The sequence below is a fragment of the Triturus cristatus genome, chromosome 9 (assembly GCF_964204655.1).
Source record: "Triturus cristatus chromosome 9, aTriCri1.1, whole genome shotgun sequence".
Taxonomy (NCBI): domain Eukaryota; kingdom Metazoa; phylum Chordata; class Amphibia; order Caudata; family Salamandridae; genus Triturus; species Triturus cristatus.
Window position 1 is genome coordinate 785,393,635 of NC_140592.1, and position 20,303 is coordinate 785,413,937.

At 46.0% G+C, this 20,303-nt stretch overlaps 1 protein-coding gene across 1 annotated transcript in view; it reads right to left on the minus strand.

The window, feature by feature from the left end:
- The window catches only part of C9H14orf39 (chromosome 9 C14orf39 homolog), a 1,162,755-nt gene that overhangs the window by 313,001 nt on the left and 829,451 nt on the right, over positions 1-20,303 (minus strand). Inside the window, exon 11 of the mRNA XM_085626171.1 lies at positions 4,054-4,142. Coding sequence (XP_085482297.1) covers positions 4,054-4,142 — 89 coding nt within the window. The remainder of the gene's footprint in view (positions 1-4,053; positions 4,143-20,303) is intronic.

Consider the following 20,303-nt stretch of genomic DNA (forward strand, 5'->3'; position numbering starts at 1 on the left):
CATAGCTGGATCATGCAGCATATTTTTTCCTTAAACTCATCGCCTGGGTAATACAATTTAACACTGCATAACAGATTGTTGGGGACTCTAAATGTTGGAGAATTAGTAAACCTTCTTGATGTATATTAAGACATTTTCCCAATAAAATTGAGCGCAAAAAATGAGTTCTAACAACAGAGTATAAAGTGCAAAATAACAAAGTACTTAGTGTACTGTGTAGACACTCCATCACTCGGACAACAGGGTAAAGAAGCAAACCAAGTCCCAGTGAGGGGAAAATAAATTAATCATGTTTATTCAACGGCGAGTTAAATAGAATCTATGTTCTGGTGCCTTTATCCATGATAGATAGGGCTCCATGCCTTCACAGGTTGCCAATGGAATATATGAATGGACAGTAACCATATCTAAAACTTTCTCAATTTTCATCTTATCTCTGTGGGCATGATATGTATCCCTTAACAAAGCCTCCATGTGTGAGCTAACCTCACCAGTATTCTTGAAGAGACTAAATAATCCTAGGTCTTAAAGAATATTTTTTAGATACTTAATCCATGGGATACCTAACATGTTAGTCTGTTTCAGGCAATCACCCACTACTCCCTGAGTAAAACCCACAGCAAGATGGGTGCCAACCCCGCCGTATCTTCTAAAAAATCTTGAATCATTTCATTGTGAGGGATAAAACTTGATGTGGATCTGGGGAGCCCTAAAAGTCTGGTTAAAAACGTGCTTTCTGTTGCCTGTAGGGTCTTTACAGACACATGCCCCCACACTCCAGCACCATATATGCCAATAGAGAGACACTTACTTCTATATAGCATAGTCGGTTCTTTGGGGGGGTCTATCTTCACGTTTTTTGCAAATCTGAACAGAGATTCACATAAAGTGGTAATTAAATGGTCCCATCTCAAATAAATTGTTTTCATTAAGGGCGTATTTCCACTAAAAACCTCTTTGAACAGGTGTCTTTGGCCCACACATTAAAATATAGGATTTGTAATTATTTACCTTAAGATTCAGCCGCTGCATAAAACTATAAAATCCATCTAAAAGTACTTGCAGACCATTAGTAGTGTGAGCCAAAAGGACAGCATCATTCACGTAAATTAACAGAGGAACTAAATGCAAACCAACATTCAGGACGTCAGTGGTACATTTGGTTAAAAATGAACCAAGGGAATTAATACAAAAAAGAAATAACAAAGGCTCCAAAATACAACTTTGTCTCACCCCATGCGTAACTTTGATGGGGAAGTCTGTTTGCCTGTCTGAGAATAATAAACTCTCATATTCGTGTCTTGATGGAGACTTTTTAGCATGCTCAATAAAGATAAATCCACTCCTGTATGTCCCATAATGCCCTACAATGAATTTCTGTCCACTGAGTCGAAGGCACAGGAGAGGTCCATGACAGCCATATGTGTGGCACCTCTCCTGTCTATGACATATTCACACCAAATTAGTGAAAGATTTTAAGCTTGCTCTGTAGTGCCCAATCCTCGGCGGAACCCATATTGTACTTTAGTTGAAAAGGATTTTCCCTCACCCAGGCTTCTAGCTTCCCCAAAATGAACTAGCCAAACATTTTCCCAGATGAGTCAAGCAGTTCAATCGGCCATAGGTTATTTTATGTCATGTTCTCACGTAGCAGCGGTTGGTGCAGGTAAGCGAGGTGGGACGGTGGGGTGGGGCAGGAGGGGATGTCGACAGACAATGGAATTGGGAAAATTAAATAAATAAATAATACCATTCCGACGTATGTCGACATTCACCTGCACTGCGCCCCACCGCTCTTACCTGCACTGACTGTCGCTGTTCGCAAGTGTATTACAAGGCTTCTCGCTTTGCTCATAAACTCTAGCTATGGTATACTTTCCCAAGACTTTAGTCTCTCAGTCTGCCTCTTCCCTGTATTTTGCCGTGCTGTATTAAGATCTGCAAGTATACCTACTCTCACTATATTAGATTATTGTACCTTGACGTTTCTTAATTTGATTTCTAGTGATTGAAGTAGGGATATCAGTGCTTTGGAGGGTCTTACCATGCTTCCTTCCTTACACAGATCTTGAAGACCTATCATACCGTACCACTACTGGACAAAGAACCCACACTATTCTGAAAAAGTATATTATTGCTTGTTTGAGTTCTTCTCAAAATAGAGTCATCCGACAATGTCCTTGCTATATGGCTGATGTATACGGTCCAAGCTCTACCTCCTTACTGCCTAACCAGTACTCTATTCTGTATGACATATTTTGTGCTGCAGAGTGAAAAGTATATTGTTATCATCAGTATATCGATATCATCAAATATTAATAAGAGCCTATTGTTTTAGGGATTAGTACCGTGTCGAAGTGACTCCCACAGAATATTGTGTGTGGAAGGTCAAGAATCTAGTCTATAGACAATCAGACATTGCTTTTTGAAGAGGAGCATTCTGCGTTTGAGTGCTTAGTGTTGATTGCTGTGACGTGTGTAGTTTCCAGAATTCCTGGCACCAAAATATAATTACCTTATGTGTCATACGTAATGTGCAGGGAGTGAAATGTGTTCTGCACTTGATGAGAGCGTCCAACCCCTCTAGAGTAAGAGATGAAGAAGCAGTGCACATTCCACTTCCTCGCAAAGGTTTATTAAATTTGGATAAATCACTTTTGGAAATGTATTGCATTCTAACACTGAAACAGCTCAGAATTACATTGAAAACGCTTTTGTTTCATTGATCCTGTTCTCGTGTCTTCTATGTCAGTGGTCTTGCTAGTTTTTTTATAAATACACCTGAGCTAAGCTGCAATTTGGTTAGACTTGATCAATGTGCACGAAACGAGTTGCCCATCAATTAATGAATTGTACTGCCTATTATACTTGGTAAAAACTGGTTATGTATGACTTAATGCATATGCACTGTGGTTGTAACACTCCTGATTACACTTCGGCTTTTGACTCGTACGTATGTTGTTGTCAAAAAGTAATAGAAATCTATTAAAAAAAAAAATGCAATTTGCTTTACTCTATGTAAATCTGGACATACATGGGGTAAAGAACCCCCTGCAGTATACTGTGAGGATACCGTCAACCACTGAGGACATCTTTGCCCATATTGAGGAACTTAATAGAAAGCTAAGTTCCTTTATAAGGACATATAACGCCGAACCCCGAGGTGACTTGCAATAACCTTTTAATGTACAGCAGAGGATATTGTATTTATTACAATACATGGTCACACCCTCACCCATTCATCAAACAGCTTAAATCCTTGGAGTATTGCTCTTGCTAATGACAGAGATAGCATGGTTGCAGACATGAAGAATGAAAGCAGAATACAAAGTAAAAAATTAAACACATCAAAAAGTAATAGGTCATTTGTTAAGAAAAATATCGGTTTCACACAAGTCAGATTAAAAACATGTTATAGCTCATTATGTACAGAAACATGCGGAGCGATTCTACTGTGCCATAAATATCTCCCTTCTGCTAATCATTTTTTATTCTAGAAAACACAGAACAGATTATGGAAATGCCCGTTCTCATTTTTGCTGTTTATACTATGGCTGTAAATGGTCTGGAACCTGTCTACTCTACTGTGTTTACTGTTCACAATTAAGAAGCTAAATATTTTTTTTATTACAGGCAACCAGAGGCCTTACTGCTCGACTGTAATAGGAAATTAGAGAGACGCTTTAATTCAGGGAGTGCAGGCTTCCATATTTTAATTATAAATAAAAAGATTGACAGGGCCCGGGAAGCCACTGTGTCATCTCGGCTCAAATTATAGTAACTATCTTCAGTAAATAGGAGGGCATCAAATGCACACAACGCTAGAACACTGTTAACAGCATTTGCATGATTATACAATAAGGTAGTCAGTTTCAGCTTCACGGTTTCTTGTAGTATTTGTGGAAATGTGGTTGCATGAAGTAGTTAGAGTGGCTTTCCTAGTTCTAACGAAGAAACATGAACAATGCCGTAGTGCATCAGATTGCTTTTCCACAGAAAATGCCATTAAGATAAAGAACACTTGAACAACTCTATTCATTTCACCGTACATACCTCGATGCCGGAGGGCTTGGCTGTGATTTGGTTTGAGGGAATGCTGCTCCCTGTTGACTGCTCAATAGCTTTTTCCTTGACATCTCTACCTAAAGAAATTGCAACGTACTTTTAATGCATACCGTGGGCACCAGCTCATTAATATTCTACAAAATACATAATTGCAACCTGTCTTACAAAATGTTTATTAATATAATTTATAAATGTAGTAGTTTCTACATTTCAGGCCCTGTGAATGTTCTGAAAGCATGCAGTTTGGGAAATTAAATAAAAAATCCAGAAAAGAGGAGGAGCTTCGCGCGCATCCAAGATGGTCGCGTGAGCACAGGGCCCCCCCGACCCTTGCCGCTCCTCGCAACTTATCCTGACATTATCCTGGATTTGTGGACGGATTCTGGAAGATGAACCTTGGCTGAATCCATAACTCTTTTCAGAACGTAAATCGGACCTGGGAGACCTGAAATACAGCGTCTTGCATTTTGGAGGCCCACCTGGAAGCTGTGCCCGGTGCTTTGGTGAACTGTGGGGCCGGGGAGTAGTTGAACAACAACGGCATCGGAGCCTTGCCAATGACCGCGCCCCCACTTTCAGTTTCGCTTTTGCACTTCTGCATGGCCTGATCGAGGAGCTACTTCGCGCGGCTAGGGCGTCCTCCGGCCTTTGTACTGGACTGATTTGTGCCTTTTTCTCAACTCTTTCGAGCGGGCTCTCGGACAGTCTGTGTCTGATCTGCTGGCGCCCCTTTGCTATCGGTCCGGGCGGACCCCACCGGTGAGCATCGCTCAACATGGCGGGCAAGGGGGATCCCGAGAAACGGAGGACCAAGACATCCCAGCGTGGGGGACCAGTCCAGAGTAACATCATGGATCGTTATACCCAGGGTAAAGGAACCCCGGGCCAGCAAGTGCCGTCGTGGAGGACTCCGGTGGGGGCCCGTCCGTCCCCACGGAATTGTCGCTGCATGATGTTATGGGCGCCATCAACGGCATAAGGGAGACCATCGCCCAACAGTACGAGGCTCTGGCCCGTAAAATTGACACGGTTGCCATTGATGTTACGTTAATTCGGGCAGATCTCTCTAAGACTAACGAGAGGGTTCAGTCGCTGGACTTGAGGACATCCACTCTTGTTACGGATGTATCAGACCTCCAGGCAACTCTTGGCGATCTAAAGTCGGCAAACGACACGATGTCCTGGCGACTGGAGGATTTCGAAGGTCGGGCACGACGCAACAATATCCGTGTCATAGGTGTACCGGAGACTTCTGACAATCGTCCGGTGGACCTCATGGTCGAAGATCTCATCCTCAATCATCTTGCTCCTTCAGGCCTGAGCAAGTTCTTCGCCGTGGAGCATGCCCATCGTGTCCCGGGCGGTAGGCCTCGACCAGGAGCTCCCCCGAGGCCTATCATTGCAAAACTTTTTCATTACAGAGACCGGGATGCGATCCTGCAGGCCTCGAGGGTGCACGGCCCAGTTAAATATGAGAATTCCTCCATTAACTTCTTTCCGGACTTCACCCAACTCGTTCAGAAACAGAGAATGGGCTTTCAGGGGGTGAAGCGCCGTCTTCGAGATCTGGAACTCAAATACTCTATGCTTTTCCCTGCCAGGCTTCGTGTGGAATATGAAGATCGGACTATCTTTTTTGAACGCCCTGACACCGTGAGTGACTGGTTGGATTCCCTGCCGGACCGGGGCGAACGACCCGGGCGTATTGGCGGTGCCGAGGGCGGAGGGCCTCTGCAGGAATGATTCTTGGTCCTCCACTTTGACATTTCCTTCTGCGCCCAGCCTAGGTTCTACTTCAACTGTATATTTTGTCTATTAATGTTTCGTTTGGGTGCGGGCGGGGACGGGTCCCTTTCCTCCTCTAGGGTCTTTTTGTAGCATGGGATTGTTAGGGCGACAGGCACACTGCAAGTTGGGGGGGCTGTATAGTCCGCAGGGGTGCAGGGTGGGGAGAGTTGCAATGATCTGGGGGTGGGAGGGTGGCAGTGGTTGTTGGGTTGTGTGTTTTTCCTTTTCAAGGCGGTGTGTTTGTTCCCTTTCAGTTTCAGGTGTCTGGCTGCGTGCCCGGGGACTCCAGCTTCTTGTGTTGGGATGGGGGGGGACGGGTTGAAACTGATGTCTTGGAACGTCAACGGATTGGGGGACCGTATCAAACGTGGGGTTGTGTTGCAATATTTGCGCCGATTGGCCCCTGATGTGGTATTTCTTCAAGAGACGCACTTGGTGGGCAATGTATGTCATGCTATGAACAGGGGGGGCTACCGACTGGTTGCACACTCTGGCTTCACCACTGGATCCAGAGGGGTGGGCATCTTGCTGCGATCTTCCCTCCCGCTTGAGATTGACAAAGTCACTCTTGATGATAGAGGGCGCAATGCGTCCTTGACTGGACGGTGGGAGGGGCAGACTCTTTCATTGGTTTCGGTCTATGTTCTCCTGGGCCTCCAGACCTCCACTTTCTCTGATGTGGGTCGTATGTTACTTGAACTTCCTGATAGTCTCTTGCTTGTGGGTGGGGATTTTAATTCCGTGATTTCTGGCGAGTTGGATCGTTACCCCCCCAGAGCCCTCTCTGCCGCCCAGGCGTGGCTCGGCGGGTTCTTGGACACTTTCGGTCTAGTGGACTGCTGGAGGTTGATACATCCGACACTGAGTCAGTACACATTCCACTCCGGGGCCCACGGGAGTCTCTCCAGACTAGATTATTTTCTGATGCCCGCGGCCCAGACCACCCGGGTCCGGGAGGTTAAGCACCTGGCCCGGGGCATTTCCGATCATTCCCCATTGTGGCTCCTCTGCGATACCGGGATGCGATCCGCCGGGCGGATCGCCCCCATTAACCCCTGGTACTTGCGTGACCCCAAGATTCGCAAGGGTCTCATTAAGTCGCTTGATCAGTATTTTCTTGAGAATGAGGGGTCCGTCTTGTCCTCGGTGTCCCTGTGGGAGGCTTTCAAAACGGTTCTCCGAGGACACGTCCTATCCCTGATCGTGGAGGCCAAGAAAGCTAAGAACGGGGAGGTGGTTGCGTTGGAGGCTGAGATATCGGGGTTGGAGGCTGCCTTGGCGACGGGTGTCACTCAGGACGGGCTCCACGCCCTCAGCCTGAAGCAGTTCGAATATAAGTCTCTTGTTACGGATGCTGCTCGGACAATGTATAGGGAACAGCAGGGTAGACTGTATGATGCTGGGGATAAGGCGGGTAAATTGATTGCTTGGCTTGATAAGAAGGAGAGAGTGAATCGAGTGGTCCCCGTGCTTCAGACGTCGGAGGGAGTAAGTGTGACTGACCCTGGTGAGATTGTGGAGTGTTTTGCTGACTACTTCTGTGCTGTGTACTCCCCGGTGTCTGCTAGAGATGAGGCTGACTCTCGTCACTTGTTGAAGGATATTGCTTTGCCCTGCCTGTCGGTGGATGAGCGTGAGCAGATAGATGCCCCACTATCGGTCGACGAGATTGCTACCGCGATTCGTTCCCTTCGCTCAGGCAAGGCTATGGGCCCCAACGGACTCCCGATTGAACTCTATAAACTGCAACCGGATAAAATTGCGCCATTTCTCCGTCGTATGTTTTTGGAGTCGCTTGAACTTGGTTCTCTCCCTGATGACCAACGTCTGGCCACTATAGTCGTGATTCCCAAGGTCGGTAAGCCTTGGGACCGTTGCGCCTCGTACAAACCTATTTCTCTGTTGAACGCAGAGCCGAAAATCCTTGCCAAGGTTCTTGCTAACCGCCTGCTTACTGTTATTTGTGATCTGGTGCATCCGGACCAATCCGGTTTTATCCCGCACCGGAATACGGCCCTTAACTTGCGGCGCCTACATGGCGTACTTGCAAGGGCGGAATATCTTTCAGAGCCGGCCATCTTGGTTTCCTTGGACGCCACGATGGCCTTTGATACGATAGAATGGCAGTATCTTTGGGCCGCCCTGGCAAAGTTTGGCTTCGGGGCGGGATTTATTAGTTGGGTTAAACTCTTATACGCTGCTCCGTTAGCACAGGTTGTCGTTAATGGTAGGGTTTCCCGGCCTTTCGTTCTTGGGAGGGGCACTAGGCAGGGGTGTCCGTTGTCTCCCCTGCTCTTCGCTTTGGCTTTGGAACCGCTCGCTGCTTGGCTTCGTTGGGAACCGTCGATAAGAGGGATCCAGTGGGCCCCTGGCTTCGAGGATCGTGTTTCGTTGTACGCGGACGACATTCTTTTGTACCTCACCTCACCACGTAAGTCACTCAATGTGCTCTTTGACATCCTCACTTCCTTCGGCGAGAACTCTGGTTTGATCATTAACTGGTCCAAATCTTGTGTCTATGCTATATCCGGTGGCTTTCCTCTCTTGCCTTCTCGTTTTCCCATTAAGGCGTCCCACTCCGGCTTTACGTACCTGGGGGTGTACGTCTCATTGGACCCGGCTGTCCGCTACGAGCATAATCTCCTCTCTCCACTTCGGAGATTGAGGTTAGACGTGGCCCGTTGGCGTAAGCTTCTATTGTCTCCCCTCGGACGTGCGGCACTTTTTAAAATGATGTCTCTTCCCCGATTCCTTTACACACTTCAGAACTCCTTTGATATTATTCCGGCGGCCTACTTCCGGGAAGTGGAGAGCTTACAAAGGAGACTTGTTTGGGACGGTCGTGCACGTATTGCTCTTGCAAAACTGACTCTCCCCTGGTATGACGGGGGCATTGCGCTCCCGGACATCAGGAGGTACTATTGGGCTTCCTAGCTATCTGCTATTAACCATGCAACGTACGCACCTGGTCCGAATCCGGCTTTCGAAATGGATAGATTTTTGTTGCCTGGCGGCAACTTTAACAGAGCGCTTTACTCTCGATCGGCTGGGAGGAACTTAACCGGTCCCACTAAGATTGCAGTACGCTCGTGGAAGGCTGCGAATATGGCCATGGGCTGGAATGATCGTTTGACGGGTGCGACCCCCTTGTTTGCGTCTGAAAGATTGGGAAGCCTTTGGACGACGAAGGGCTTTGAGCGTTGGGACACGATTGGCATCAGCAGAGTAGGCGACCTCTGGGTGAAGGGTGCGGTTAAATCCTTTGCTGCGCTGCAGAGTGAGTACGAATTGAGTGAGAGGGAGTTCTTTCGGTACGTTCAGGTTCGGCACGCCTTGCTCTCGGCCTTCGGGGCTGAGACTGCAGTCCCTGTGTCTTCGCCACTCGAGGACCGCATACTCGACGGTCACTTGCCCGACAGTACTATTTCCCTTATCTATAAAAAACTAATAAACATTCGGGCGGATCTCCTCATGCGTCTTCGGGAGGCGTGGATCGGTGATGGGGTGGAACTGGACGATGAGGATTGGCAGTCTGCGCTGTCCTCCCCTAAGGAGTTGGCCATACCCACGCGTCTCCGTCTTGTCCAGCTTAAAATTCTCCACCGTGTCTACGTGACGGGCCCTCGTTTAGTTTTGATGGGTTTTTCTGAAGACGGGCTCTGTAGGCGCGGCTGTGGGCTCAGCGCCACTTTTCTCCATGTTCTCTGGGAGTGCTGTGAGGTGGCGGAGTATTGGCGCCGGGTGCATGCTGTCATGGAATGTGTCACTGGGGTCGCTCTGTTGCCTGAGGTTCGCCGATGTTTGCTGAACGTGTGGGAGCCTAATGACTATAATGCGGCTCAGACTCGGTGGGCGGCCCTTGGGAACATGGTTGCTAAGAGGGACATCGCACAGCTTTGGGGTTCCCGGCGGCCTCCCACCGTGTCAGTATGGAAGGAGAACATGGATTGGTGCATGTGCAGAGAGAAGACTGTGTATGTGGCTCGGGGTAAGCCGGGGGCGTGGGGTAGAATCTGGGGTCAGTGGAACGCGTACCGAGGGAACATCTGCACACCCCCCCTCGTGGACACATCTGATGCTGCCTTGTCCCCCTGATCCTGAGGTTCCCGGACTATTACATTTTACCTGTAGATGGTTGTGGCTCTCCCGTCGCCCCCACCTCCCCTTTGATCATCCTCGTTTACCACCCGAGGGAGGAGTAGGTATTGTGTGGTCCCCCGGCTGTGGTTAGACGCCCCTTTTTCGATGGTTTCCGCCTTGCTTTTTGGTGTTATTTTATTTTTCTTTCTTTGTTTGTATTTCTAAAATTTATGTATCCTGATAACCCCTGAGGTGCACTCAGTAATTTGTTAATTCGGCTGAGCCCCAGGGGGCCTATTGCTGCCTTGATGTTGTTGAACATGTATATATTAGCGGCCGGCCCTGGTGGTTGTAGGCCCATGTTTGTATTGAGTTTTTATGTGCAATAAAGGTTTTCGCAAAAAAAAAAAAAAAATCCAGAAAAATAATTTGGCGCAAGCAGCCTTTTTTAGATCTCACTACAGCCTTTTCTTTATATATGGCACATTACATATGTGCGTCCTCCAAGGCATGAAATAAGACTAGGCAAACAAAGTCTACATATGTAATTGATAATTGTATCGCACTGTCGAGGTACCTCTTTAAGTTAAAGTCATCCCATAGGTAAGCTAATTTGTGTAAAGTCAGCATCCTTTGTTTCATTAGGAACAATCTCCAGAATACACTTCCAGATATCAAAAGGCTGGTACAATTCGTACCCTAGCAGACATCATCCCTGAAAGACAAACTTATCCCTGACTTTGGTTAAGGCACCCACCATAATAATTCTGGCAGTTGGGCAAACATCCCTTTTACGTCTGCTGATAAAATGAAAAATCTACTCCCCAAGAAGGAGGTAGTTTGGAGCATTTTGCAAACATATGAACTCTGCCCACATGCATTTCTAAACACCTAAGACATCATGCAGTCCCCGGCCGTTTTCCATAATGCATGTTTCATAGGTATACTGTAAAAGTCAAATGTATTGTTATACTGCTATACATAGTGTTTAGAGGGCACGCTAAGGGAGTGAGTAACTACTGAATCCCATTGAAAGAAAACACTTCACCACCATGACCCTGTTTCATTAGAACAGTAAGATATAAATAGACAATTTAGAGATACCTACTAACTTCGCGTCCAACATCATCTATATAAAAGGGTGCATCTTCTGGGGCGTCTTCCAATTAAGCAAACAACATAAGTAATGGCAAATCTGGAGGTATTTAAAAAAACTTTGCTTCGAGAACAAAGAAATTACTTGTACCATCTGCTTCATATGGCTGGAATAAATGTCTCAAGGATTACATTTTTCTCTCACAATTGCACCCTTGATCTGTGGGGATGAGCGGAGAGGGATCTTTCAGTAAAACCTTTGAATTTGCTGCCAGACCATAACCTACTTGGAGATGACCTTCTAATTAACACATTTAAATGATTTTGAGCTATTAACATTAAATACAGTGTTCTAGATAGGTCTATCCAAATATCCCACACACATTTCTTAAACAAGATGGGTCAAGATTCTCATTAAATATTATCAATTGAGTCCCAGAGCCTGCGCAGAACGGTGGAAGTGCCCAATGATTTGCGAATAAATGACAATTCAAAAAAAGTCCGTGGCCTTCGATACACCCAGATGAAAGATTAAATAGAGTGATTTTAAGAAAGAATGAATTTGAAATTTAAAAGATAATGTAGGGTTAAATGCCCTTTATATCATCTTGTTCTCCATTTTATTATTCTGACAGACCCGTTATTTTTTCCGGCACCGGTGACCATGTGTTGGATCCCCTTGCAGGAGCTCTTCTTCACTGTTGTGTTGTCCTTTACTTCTCAACCCACACTGGAACTCTTTTATATGGCTGACCAGGACAGGCCACAATATGGCTAACGGGTCCAGCTTATGTACAGTTATGGAATACAGGCCTCGCAATGACTAGCCATTTTTAGGGCAGTAATATTAGAAGCAAGCCATCAACCACTCAGTGGACTTGGTTGTGGATTCAGTGCATGACAGCAGGTTATGCACAGCTTGCCGTCTTCTGATGAAATGGTCTGCTTGCACTGCGTCAGTCTCAGTGCATGTCGTCATTCCACATGCACTGTGAATGAGGAAGCTATGCTCTTGTAAATATTTAAGCTGGGGGTTACGTTTGTCTGATCTATATAAAAAAGGAGAGGGGGGGACCAGGAGCTTGTTATGGTCCAGGTTCTGTGCTCCGTGTATCATCTATATCAATCAAAAAAGGAGACACTGTTCCAAAGAAGTAGAGAAAAAGGGAAACTAAAAAAACGTAAGAAAAGAGGGTTCTAGGCTATATAAGACCCAAAGGTTGGGAGGGGAAGCAGAGCTTATTTTCTCTTGTTACCCTCACACACCCCGGAAGGTGTCATGCTTCATCATCGGGCGTTTTGCTCATCGTCGGGCCGGCGCTGCAATGCCCTACGGGTCCCCCGAAGGGTCACTTTAGCGGAGATCTTTTAAGAGAAAACGCCGTTTGGTGCATGCGGGTGTGTGGTTTGGGTCATAAAACTAGTAGTGGTGCAGTCGTGTGGGTGACGTGATAGGTTAAAATTGTCTAAGGGTTGCTCAAAAGGTATTGTTTAATAAAGACGAGGGAATGGCACCCTTGACAAGCTAAAAAACCCATAGGTTGGGTGTTACCCTAGTGGGCTCAATGTCCGATCCGGTAACAACAATGTGGTCAATGTGGTCGACATGTTTCGCGCCCCTGCGGTCCAAACGGATCCGTGGCGCTTCCTCAGGACCAACTAAGAAGTGAAGTGTGCATAAAAGTGATCTGGGGGATAGTACCCACAGTGTATATCCGGGCGTACAAGGACAGAATGGCCCTGCTATCTGTTCTGTCAGAATGAAAGTCGCTCCTGGATATATGCCTAGGTAAACATAAAAAACAAAAGAAAAGAAAACAGAGCGACATGTCAAGGTTTAGGGTAATCTTGCCCCAAATCTGTCCTTAAACTGAACACAAGTAGATAAAGACTGAGTACAAGATGGTGGTGTACATGAAACACAAATTCCACTCACGAGTGACTGGGAAGTGGGGTCTCAACGATAGGCAAATAGGATGACCATCCACACGATAGGCATCCTGGTGTGGGTGGCCTCCCGCCGCCGATCGGAGTCACCCACTCATCCCAAAAGTCTCCCGTGGAAGGTCTGATAATACCGAGAGCACTCAACATTGTTATACAGGTAGGTATTCAATGGTGATTGAGCCCAGGACCCTCTTTTCTTACGTTTTTTTAGTTTCCTTCTTTCTCTACGTTTGTCTGATGCCAGTGCTTAGTTTGTGCTGGTGTTTTCAGGTCAGGAGCATCAGCACTGGTTCCTGTGGATGGAGACTTATTTTTCATCATAAGTTTTTGATTCGGAGCGAGAGAGAAACATGCAGAAAAGCAAGAGAGGAAGATTATTACAGGAAAACCTAACCAAGGGAGAAAGTGCTTTACAGTGGTGAAAGAAGGGAAGAAAATGTACCTTTAAGAGTTAGTTATGTGGTGTCATGAGAGCCATGCCAGAATCCTAACCATAACATAATATGAGCCCTTGTTAGTAGTGGAGCGGAGCGGAACACTGAGCACTCTGTCCTCCAACGGGACCACAGTCACCAGCAATCTTTGTGCCAGGAGTCGTCTACGCATATCGGCTGTGCCAGGTGGCGCTTAAGAGCGGCTGCGAGCTGGCTTGCCCGGGCCAAGGGCGGCCTGTCCACGCCCGTCGTAGCCTGGAATAGGCTGGGCTGGGCCACCCCTCGGACACTGATTCTACAGATTGGAAGGGGTATCCTCTAGCTTTCCAGGTACTGTAGTCTCATGTTATGTTATCCCACTAAATAAGCCCTACTGCTTTTATATTCAATCTCTTCCTACTTGGCATTTACTTCACGGTCATTTGAATCTGGAATGAATTAGCGCAAGAGAGTAGTGGGTACTTTGGACGCCTTCCTCACCAGGGCTGAATCAATGCTTACCCATGAGATTCAGCTAACAGAACGCCGACTCTCTTTGGACCCAGTCTTTACCCAGAGACGCTCATCAGTAGGCTTATTAACTTCAGAGGGTGCCTTGCAGCCACCTTTATCTGTCCCTGCCTCGGACCTGCCACAGCCCACCCCCTACAATCTCTGGATATAACCATAACGGATATTCAAACCGGGCCCTGTACTGCTACAAGGGCTCGGACTTCCAAAGCTCATACTGAGGACATTACTAGTGAATCACCGGTTAAGAGAAGAAGGGGTGCAAGTACACTGAAACTCAAACAACAGCAAAAAGGTCAGCGAAATCTTAGACCTAAGGGTACTGGAGATTCAGAACAAGGGATAAGTCACCCCATAACCAGCCAGCACCAATCTACGCTGCCATCTTTGTCTGATGGGGAGGACTTTTGGAATAGGATGGAGAACATTATCACAGTTTTAGTAGCCCCTATCCAACTTAAACTTTCAGAAATTGAAGTGAGGCTATCTAAGCTAGAGGGTTTGGGTGAACTGGTCAGGCCACATATACCACGCGAGAGGGCGGTGGAGAGGGTCTCACTCCCCTCAGCGTTGGCTGGCGGAGATACTTCTTGCAAACCCCTTTACCGACTTCAAGCTGAACTTGAACATCTTAAGGATATAGGCACTCTTTCCCCTGTTCCTCACCACCACTCTCAACTCCCCACTCTCCAAAGGATTGTGAATTGCCCAAATCGGACTGAACAGAGATGCTCATGGTCTAATCCATCACACGTTACCATGAGCAAGCCTCCTAGTACTTCGCATGTATCTAATTTAGAGGAGGGAAATGTTGGTATTGTACAGGAGAGGGCCAACAACATGGGGGAGGTTCATGACCGGCTTCGAACCCTGCACCTACCATCCTCAGCGGCTCCATTGGTATTGGTCCTTAGGAATGTCCCCCCCTTGAGGACGAATCAAAGTGAAAACACAACTCAGCTAATTGACAAATCTCTTCACTGTCTGTCTTTTCATACTTCTGCTGTGAGGGGTGAGGGGCTATGGTTAGCTGACCATATCATCATGGCAAGGAGGGTAAGGTGGGTGGAGATGGCCCCAAAATCATTAGAGGGGAATTGTGTGGTAATTAATTGTAACAACCAAACAATACTGGGATCTCTTTTTTACCAACTCTATAGAGTCCGGCCTCCCAAGGGTACTCAGATTCTCCCCCTCCCTCTCGGCTATTTCTACCCCCCTTCGCCCAGGACGGTCCCGAATGCTCCGCTGTTGTTTAGAGGAGTTAATGCAAACCCGACCCCACCGGAAAATCCTGGTCTACTGCTTACAAACTGATTTGCACCCCTCTCAGGGATGGATTCCTGTGATTGACTGCCTTCTTCTCCACCCCAAGAGCACCCATTAGTAAATATATCACCCAAAATTTGAAAAATACCTAGGATTTCCAAACGGGATACGGGGCAGTTAAATTCATTCCTTCTGGCAACCTGGAACGTGGCGGTATAGCAAATAAATTGGGTAATGACCAATGGGTAAAAATCTGGCAGAAATCGGATTTAATTTCTTTTCAGGAAACCTGGGCTACCGATCCCATTTTTGTTAACGGGTATCGTTCCTTTCAATCAAAGGCAGTTCAAACCCAAGCAGGTATGGCAAAGGGGGGGTTTGTTAACTCTGATCACGAATACATCGGAACTGAAAGTAAAACAGTTTATATAAAATAACACTCTCTTCCACGTTCTTATTATTGATTTGCCACTTCAAGGGTCTTGGCTTTTGATTAATTTGTGGATAAGGAACTGGAAGTTATTATGAAAACCCAAAAACTAAAGGTCCCGATAAACATCATCTGGCTGGGGGATTTTAATATCCATCCCTGTAAATACAGCTTAGAAAGGGTATGTGGTATGACTGATCTTGGGGGAAATGCATTACATCATTTCACCCACAGTGTTTATGGTAACAGCATAAACCATGTACTCTCGGCTAGGGACTTGGTGATTGTAAGTAACTACTCCTCTTCCACTGAAACCCTACCTAAAACCTTTCAGCGCCTAGATCATAAATCAACCACAGACTTCTTTTTAAGTTCAACCCAGTTAAAGGATAGTTGTATCAATGTGGATGCCCTTTTCACAGCATTTAGCGATCACGCTATTTTGACCTGTGAATCTTGCTCTGCCCGCAGAGAAGCGCATAGACATCAGGAAATAGCTCCACCTATAATCACTAGAAGAAATGGTTATCAACTGAAGTGGGCTCAAATTGAGAGTCCTAATATCCTTAAGGAAACGGTTAGCAATGCCCTACCTAGTATAGAAGTCTGTTTGGATCCGAATGGTTCTCCTAGTGCAATATTATCAGGCTTCGCTAACCTACTGGATAATATAAAACTTTCTTTAACTCGGTATAAGCCTGATAGACCCAGAATGGCTAGTGGCTGGTTTGATTCCCCTTGCTAAAAAACAAGAAAGGCCCTAGTAACAGCTCAAAAGTTACAACCTAGGGACGTATTATTAATTGCTTCACTACATAGGGTTTACAAGCTAGCAAGAAAAGCTAGGGAGAGGGTAAGGAGGGAGGAAATATGGGCCAGTCTAGAGGCAGCGTCAGTCTCAGGGAATAGTAAAGAGTTTTGGGCAATAATTAATGCGCCCTATTTTAAAACAAAAGGTGATCCCACCTTAGACTCACAAATACCTGAAGATGACTGAGTGGCTCACTATTCAAGTATTTTCTCAATTTATCCTTCTGACCTCACCTCCCACATTGTAGGACCCATGAATCCCCAACTAAGCTTAGTATTCACTGTGGCGGATGTTAAGTTGGGATTAGAGGCCTGCAGCAAGGGGGAAGCACCAGGCCCGGATGGGGTTCCAATTGACTTCTTCCAAACGGACCCAGATCTCTGGGTCCCTTTGCTGAGAAATCTTTTTAACAAGATAGTATCACTGGGTCCCCTGCCATCATGGACGACGAGCTTAATAGTTCCAATTTTCAAAAAGGGAGATAAGGGAAATCCTAAAAATTATAGACCCATCTCCCTTATTGATACAACCGCTAAACTGATGGGTCGTCTCCTTTTGTCCAGGCTCGAATCTTGGGCGTATGATAGGAATTTCCTAATGTTAACTCAGTATGGTTTTCAACAGGGCAAGGGCACTGTGGATCAGTGTCTGAACCTTGCTCTCATTACGGACAAATATGTGAGGGTTAAGGGTGGGAAACTATATTCAGCCTTTATGGATTTAACTGCAGCATTCGACTGCGTTACCCACTTGAAACTCTGGGAAATCATGTTAGAGATGGGGTTGACCATCCTCTAATTGAATTTATTCGGCAACTCTATTCAGATGCTTCTGCTTCCGTTCGATATGGGAGAAATGGGGAAAGGACCCGCTCTTTTAGGATCTTAAGAGGGGTCAAGCAAGGCTGCGTCTTCGCACCATTTTTATTTTCTATTTATACAAATAGTGTGGAGGATGCACTGGGGGGAGTGTCTTTGGATGTCCCCATATGTGACTCCCATCGGCTCCCTATCTTGGCATATGCCAATGATGCTGTACTCCTGTCTAGAACTGGGATGGGGCTCCAGCGGTTGATAACAGCATACGCGGCTTTTATGAGCTCGCTGGACCTAAAGGTCAACGAATCAAAGACATTCATTTTAATTGCAGGGGCAGGGAAAAAAGTTTCATATGGACTCTAAGAAAATTGAAGTGGTTAATACCTTTTCCGATTTAGGAATCCTCTTCAACAAGAATCAGTCTCGGATACAGCAGGTGGAAGGTAGAGCATCGATGATGAATAGGAGCTTATTGGCACTAAAGACATTTACTAGGCGGCTGGGTGCCAGACCCCTGGCACCTTAAAAAAGATCTATCAGGCCAAAACAGGGTCGGCTGTGACATACGGGGCAGGTGTATGGGGCATGGCTCCGACTGAATTATTACAGTTAGCCGAAAATACATTCTTGAAATCTTTGATCTCCCTCCCACAGTCATACTCTAATTATATTTCTCACATCGAATTAGAAGTCCCATATATCACTGACGTAATTCGTCTGCCTCCGCTTATGCTGTGGTTATCGATTTGGCGTAGGGACACAGTCCCCCTCAATCAAGGGATCATTACTGACCTCCTAAAACTAGAGAACCATAGCAGAAGCGGTTGGCTAAGATATGTAGAGGAGGAATTCACAGCCTTAGGCTTGTTGAATCTTTTCAGGGCCCCAATGACATGCCGGGCCTTTTCTAAGAGGAGGTTGGCTGAGATTTTTAAGGCGAAGGCCCAATATGACCGTAGAGAGAAGAACTTTGGTGCGCAGATGGTGCGGATGTATCATCTAACTCCCCCAATTGAGGAGGGTGAGTTTTCATATCTGGCAGAGGTCCCACTATCACACCATAAGTTTATTCTAACGAGATTTCGCTTAAATTTGATTCAATTAATGTTAGGGTACCCAACCAGAAGTTTCAGGCATTCTGACTTATCAACGTGCCCTTGCGACCTTAAGTCGACACAGAATGATCTGCACTTGTTATTCTTCTGTAGTTTGTATGCCCAAGAAAGAAAGTATTTTATTGTACCAATTTTAAAGAGTCTTAATTTTAGCCAATCCCGAGTTGCACTGTATTTTTTAAAATCGTTTCCGAATACATTCATTTGTTTTACAGTAGCATCTTTCCTTTAGGCATGTATGAGGAAAAGGAAATATGTGCCTTAATATCAGGAGAATTTTTTTTAAAAATCTGTTTGCTGTTTATTAACTTTATGGATTTTACTTGCAATCCTGATAAAGGCAGGGGAGGGTTGCTCATATGGGAGAATTGTGAGTGGTCATATTTTAATTGTTTCATAGCTGATTTTATGCACTTTTATGATCTGTACACAAGAGATCGAATAAAATGTATAAATGAAATTAAATGAAATGAGTCCTGATACAATCAGAGAGTGTTATCAAAGTTCTGACCTAATGAGAACACTGCCAACATTTGTCATTTTATTGCTTGCACCAAATGTGACAAGTGGATTTTATACAGAACAAGTAGATTTCTGAAGCATTCCATCCCTTGGAAGTTAACAGAAGTCCAATCCCCTAAAAGCTCCTTCCAATTGTATTGAACAGAGAGTTCAAGATGTAAGAGTCCTCCCAAATGCATTTGGCAGACACTTCATAAATGAAAGATCATTTGTGTTGTGTATGCCTCAGCCCCAGTTCCCCACTTTCTTGGGACTGGCCCTCCGACCAGTCTAAAGCCTTTTCAGACTAGGCCTCGCTGCCACCGCTCTCTGGGGCAGATTTATGTTAGACTTGCGCCACTTTTACGCCGCCGTTGCATCACTTTTGTGACGCAGCGGCGGCGTAAACCCTGCGCCACGTTGCGCCCTATTTATATCGTGACGCATCTATGGAGATGCATCACGGTGTAAAGCCCTGTGCCACATTAAACCTGCGTCAGGTTTAATGTATGCATGGTGGGCGTTCCATCGGAAAAAGCCTCGGAGAAGTGACGCAGTGAAATCTACAAGATTTCACTGAGTCACTTTTCCGACGCTGCTGCGTCAAAACCCTGCTTGAAGCAGGCGTAAGGCATGACGCAGCATGTTAGGTATGGGCAGCCCCTAAACATTGCTGGAGTTGCATTGTGCTTGCGACACGACTCCAGCAATGCGCCGCCCTTACGCCATCAGATGCGTCACGCATCTGTTTATCCTTGCGCCACGATACGCTGCATTGTAAATGCGGCGCATCTGTGGTGGCGCAAGTGAGGAAATCAAAATTAAAAGACCGCGCTCCCGGCTCTGTCCCCTCGCAAACTTCCCTTTCTCATTGTGCTCTAAAACAATTCTATACAGCATCCATTTTAGGGACAGCATCCATTTTAGAATTCACTTCAGCTTGCCCAGGGTCAGCCAGTCCACGTGTCTCTTAAAACTGCAGCTAGTTTTCAGACAGTAACCCCCACACATTTTTGTGGTTAAGCCGATTCTAAAAAAAAGGGCCAACCATCTTCCTCTTTTCTAAGAAAAGCAAGCTTATCTCGTATCTCTTCGAGGCCGGCTGGCCAAGGGCCCACTGGGGCCGCGCAGAATGTCGAATAACTCAGTTCCCTCCAAGGTTGTCTGTTCATGACTCGCTCACCACATCCTTATCTTTCAGTCACACAAGCCCCTCTCCCTCTGACGGCATCCCCCCAAGCTGCTTCTCTTGAAAAAATGTGCTTATCTGTGTGTTTTTGCATATACGTCTTGAGCAATGCTAACTTGTAAGGTTTTTTTCCTTCTATGCAACCAGGAGGGCCCCTCCCCATGAGTTGAAAGTGTACTGTGATATGTATAAAAACTGTACTCTGTGAATAAAGCATTAGACCACTCCTGAACCTGTTGGTGAAGGAGCTC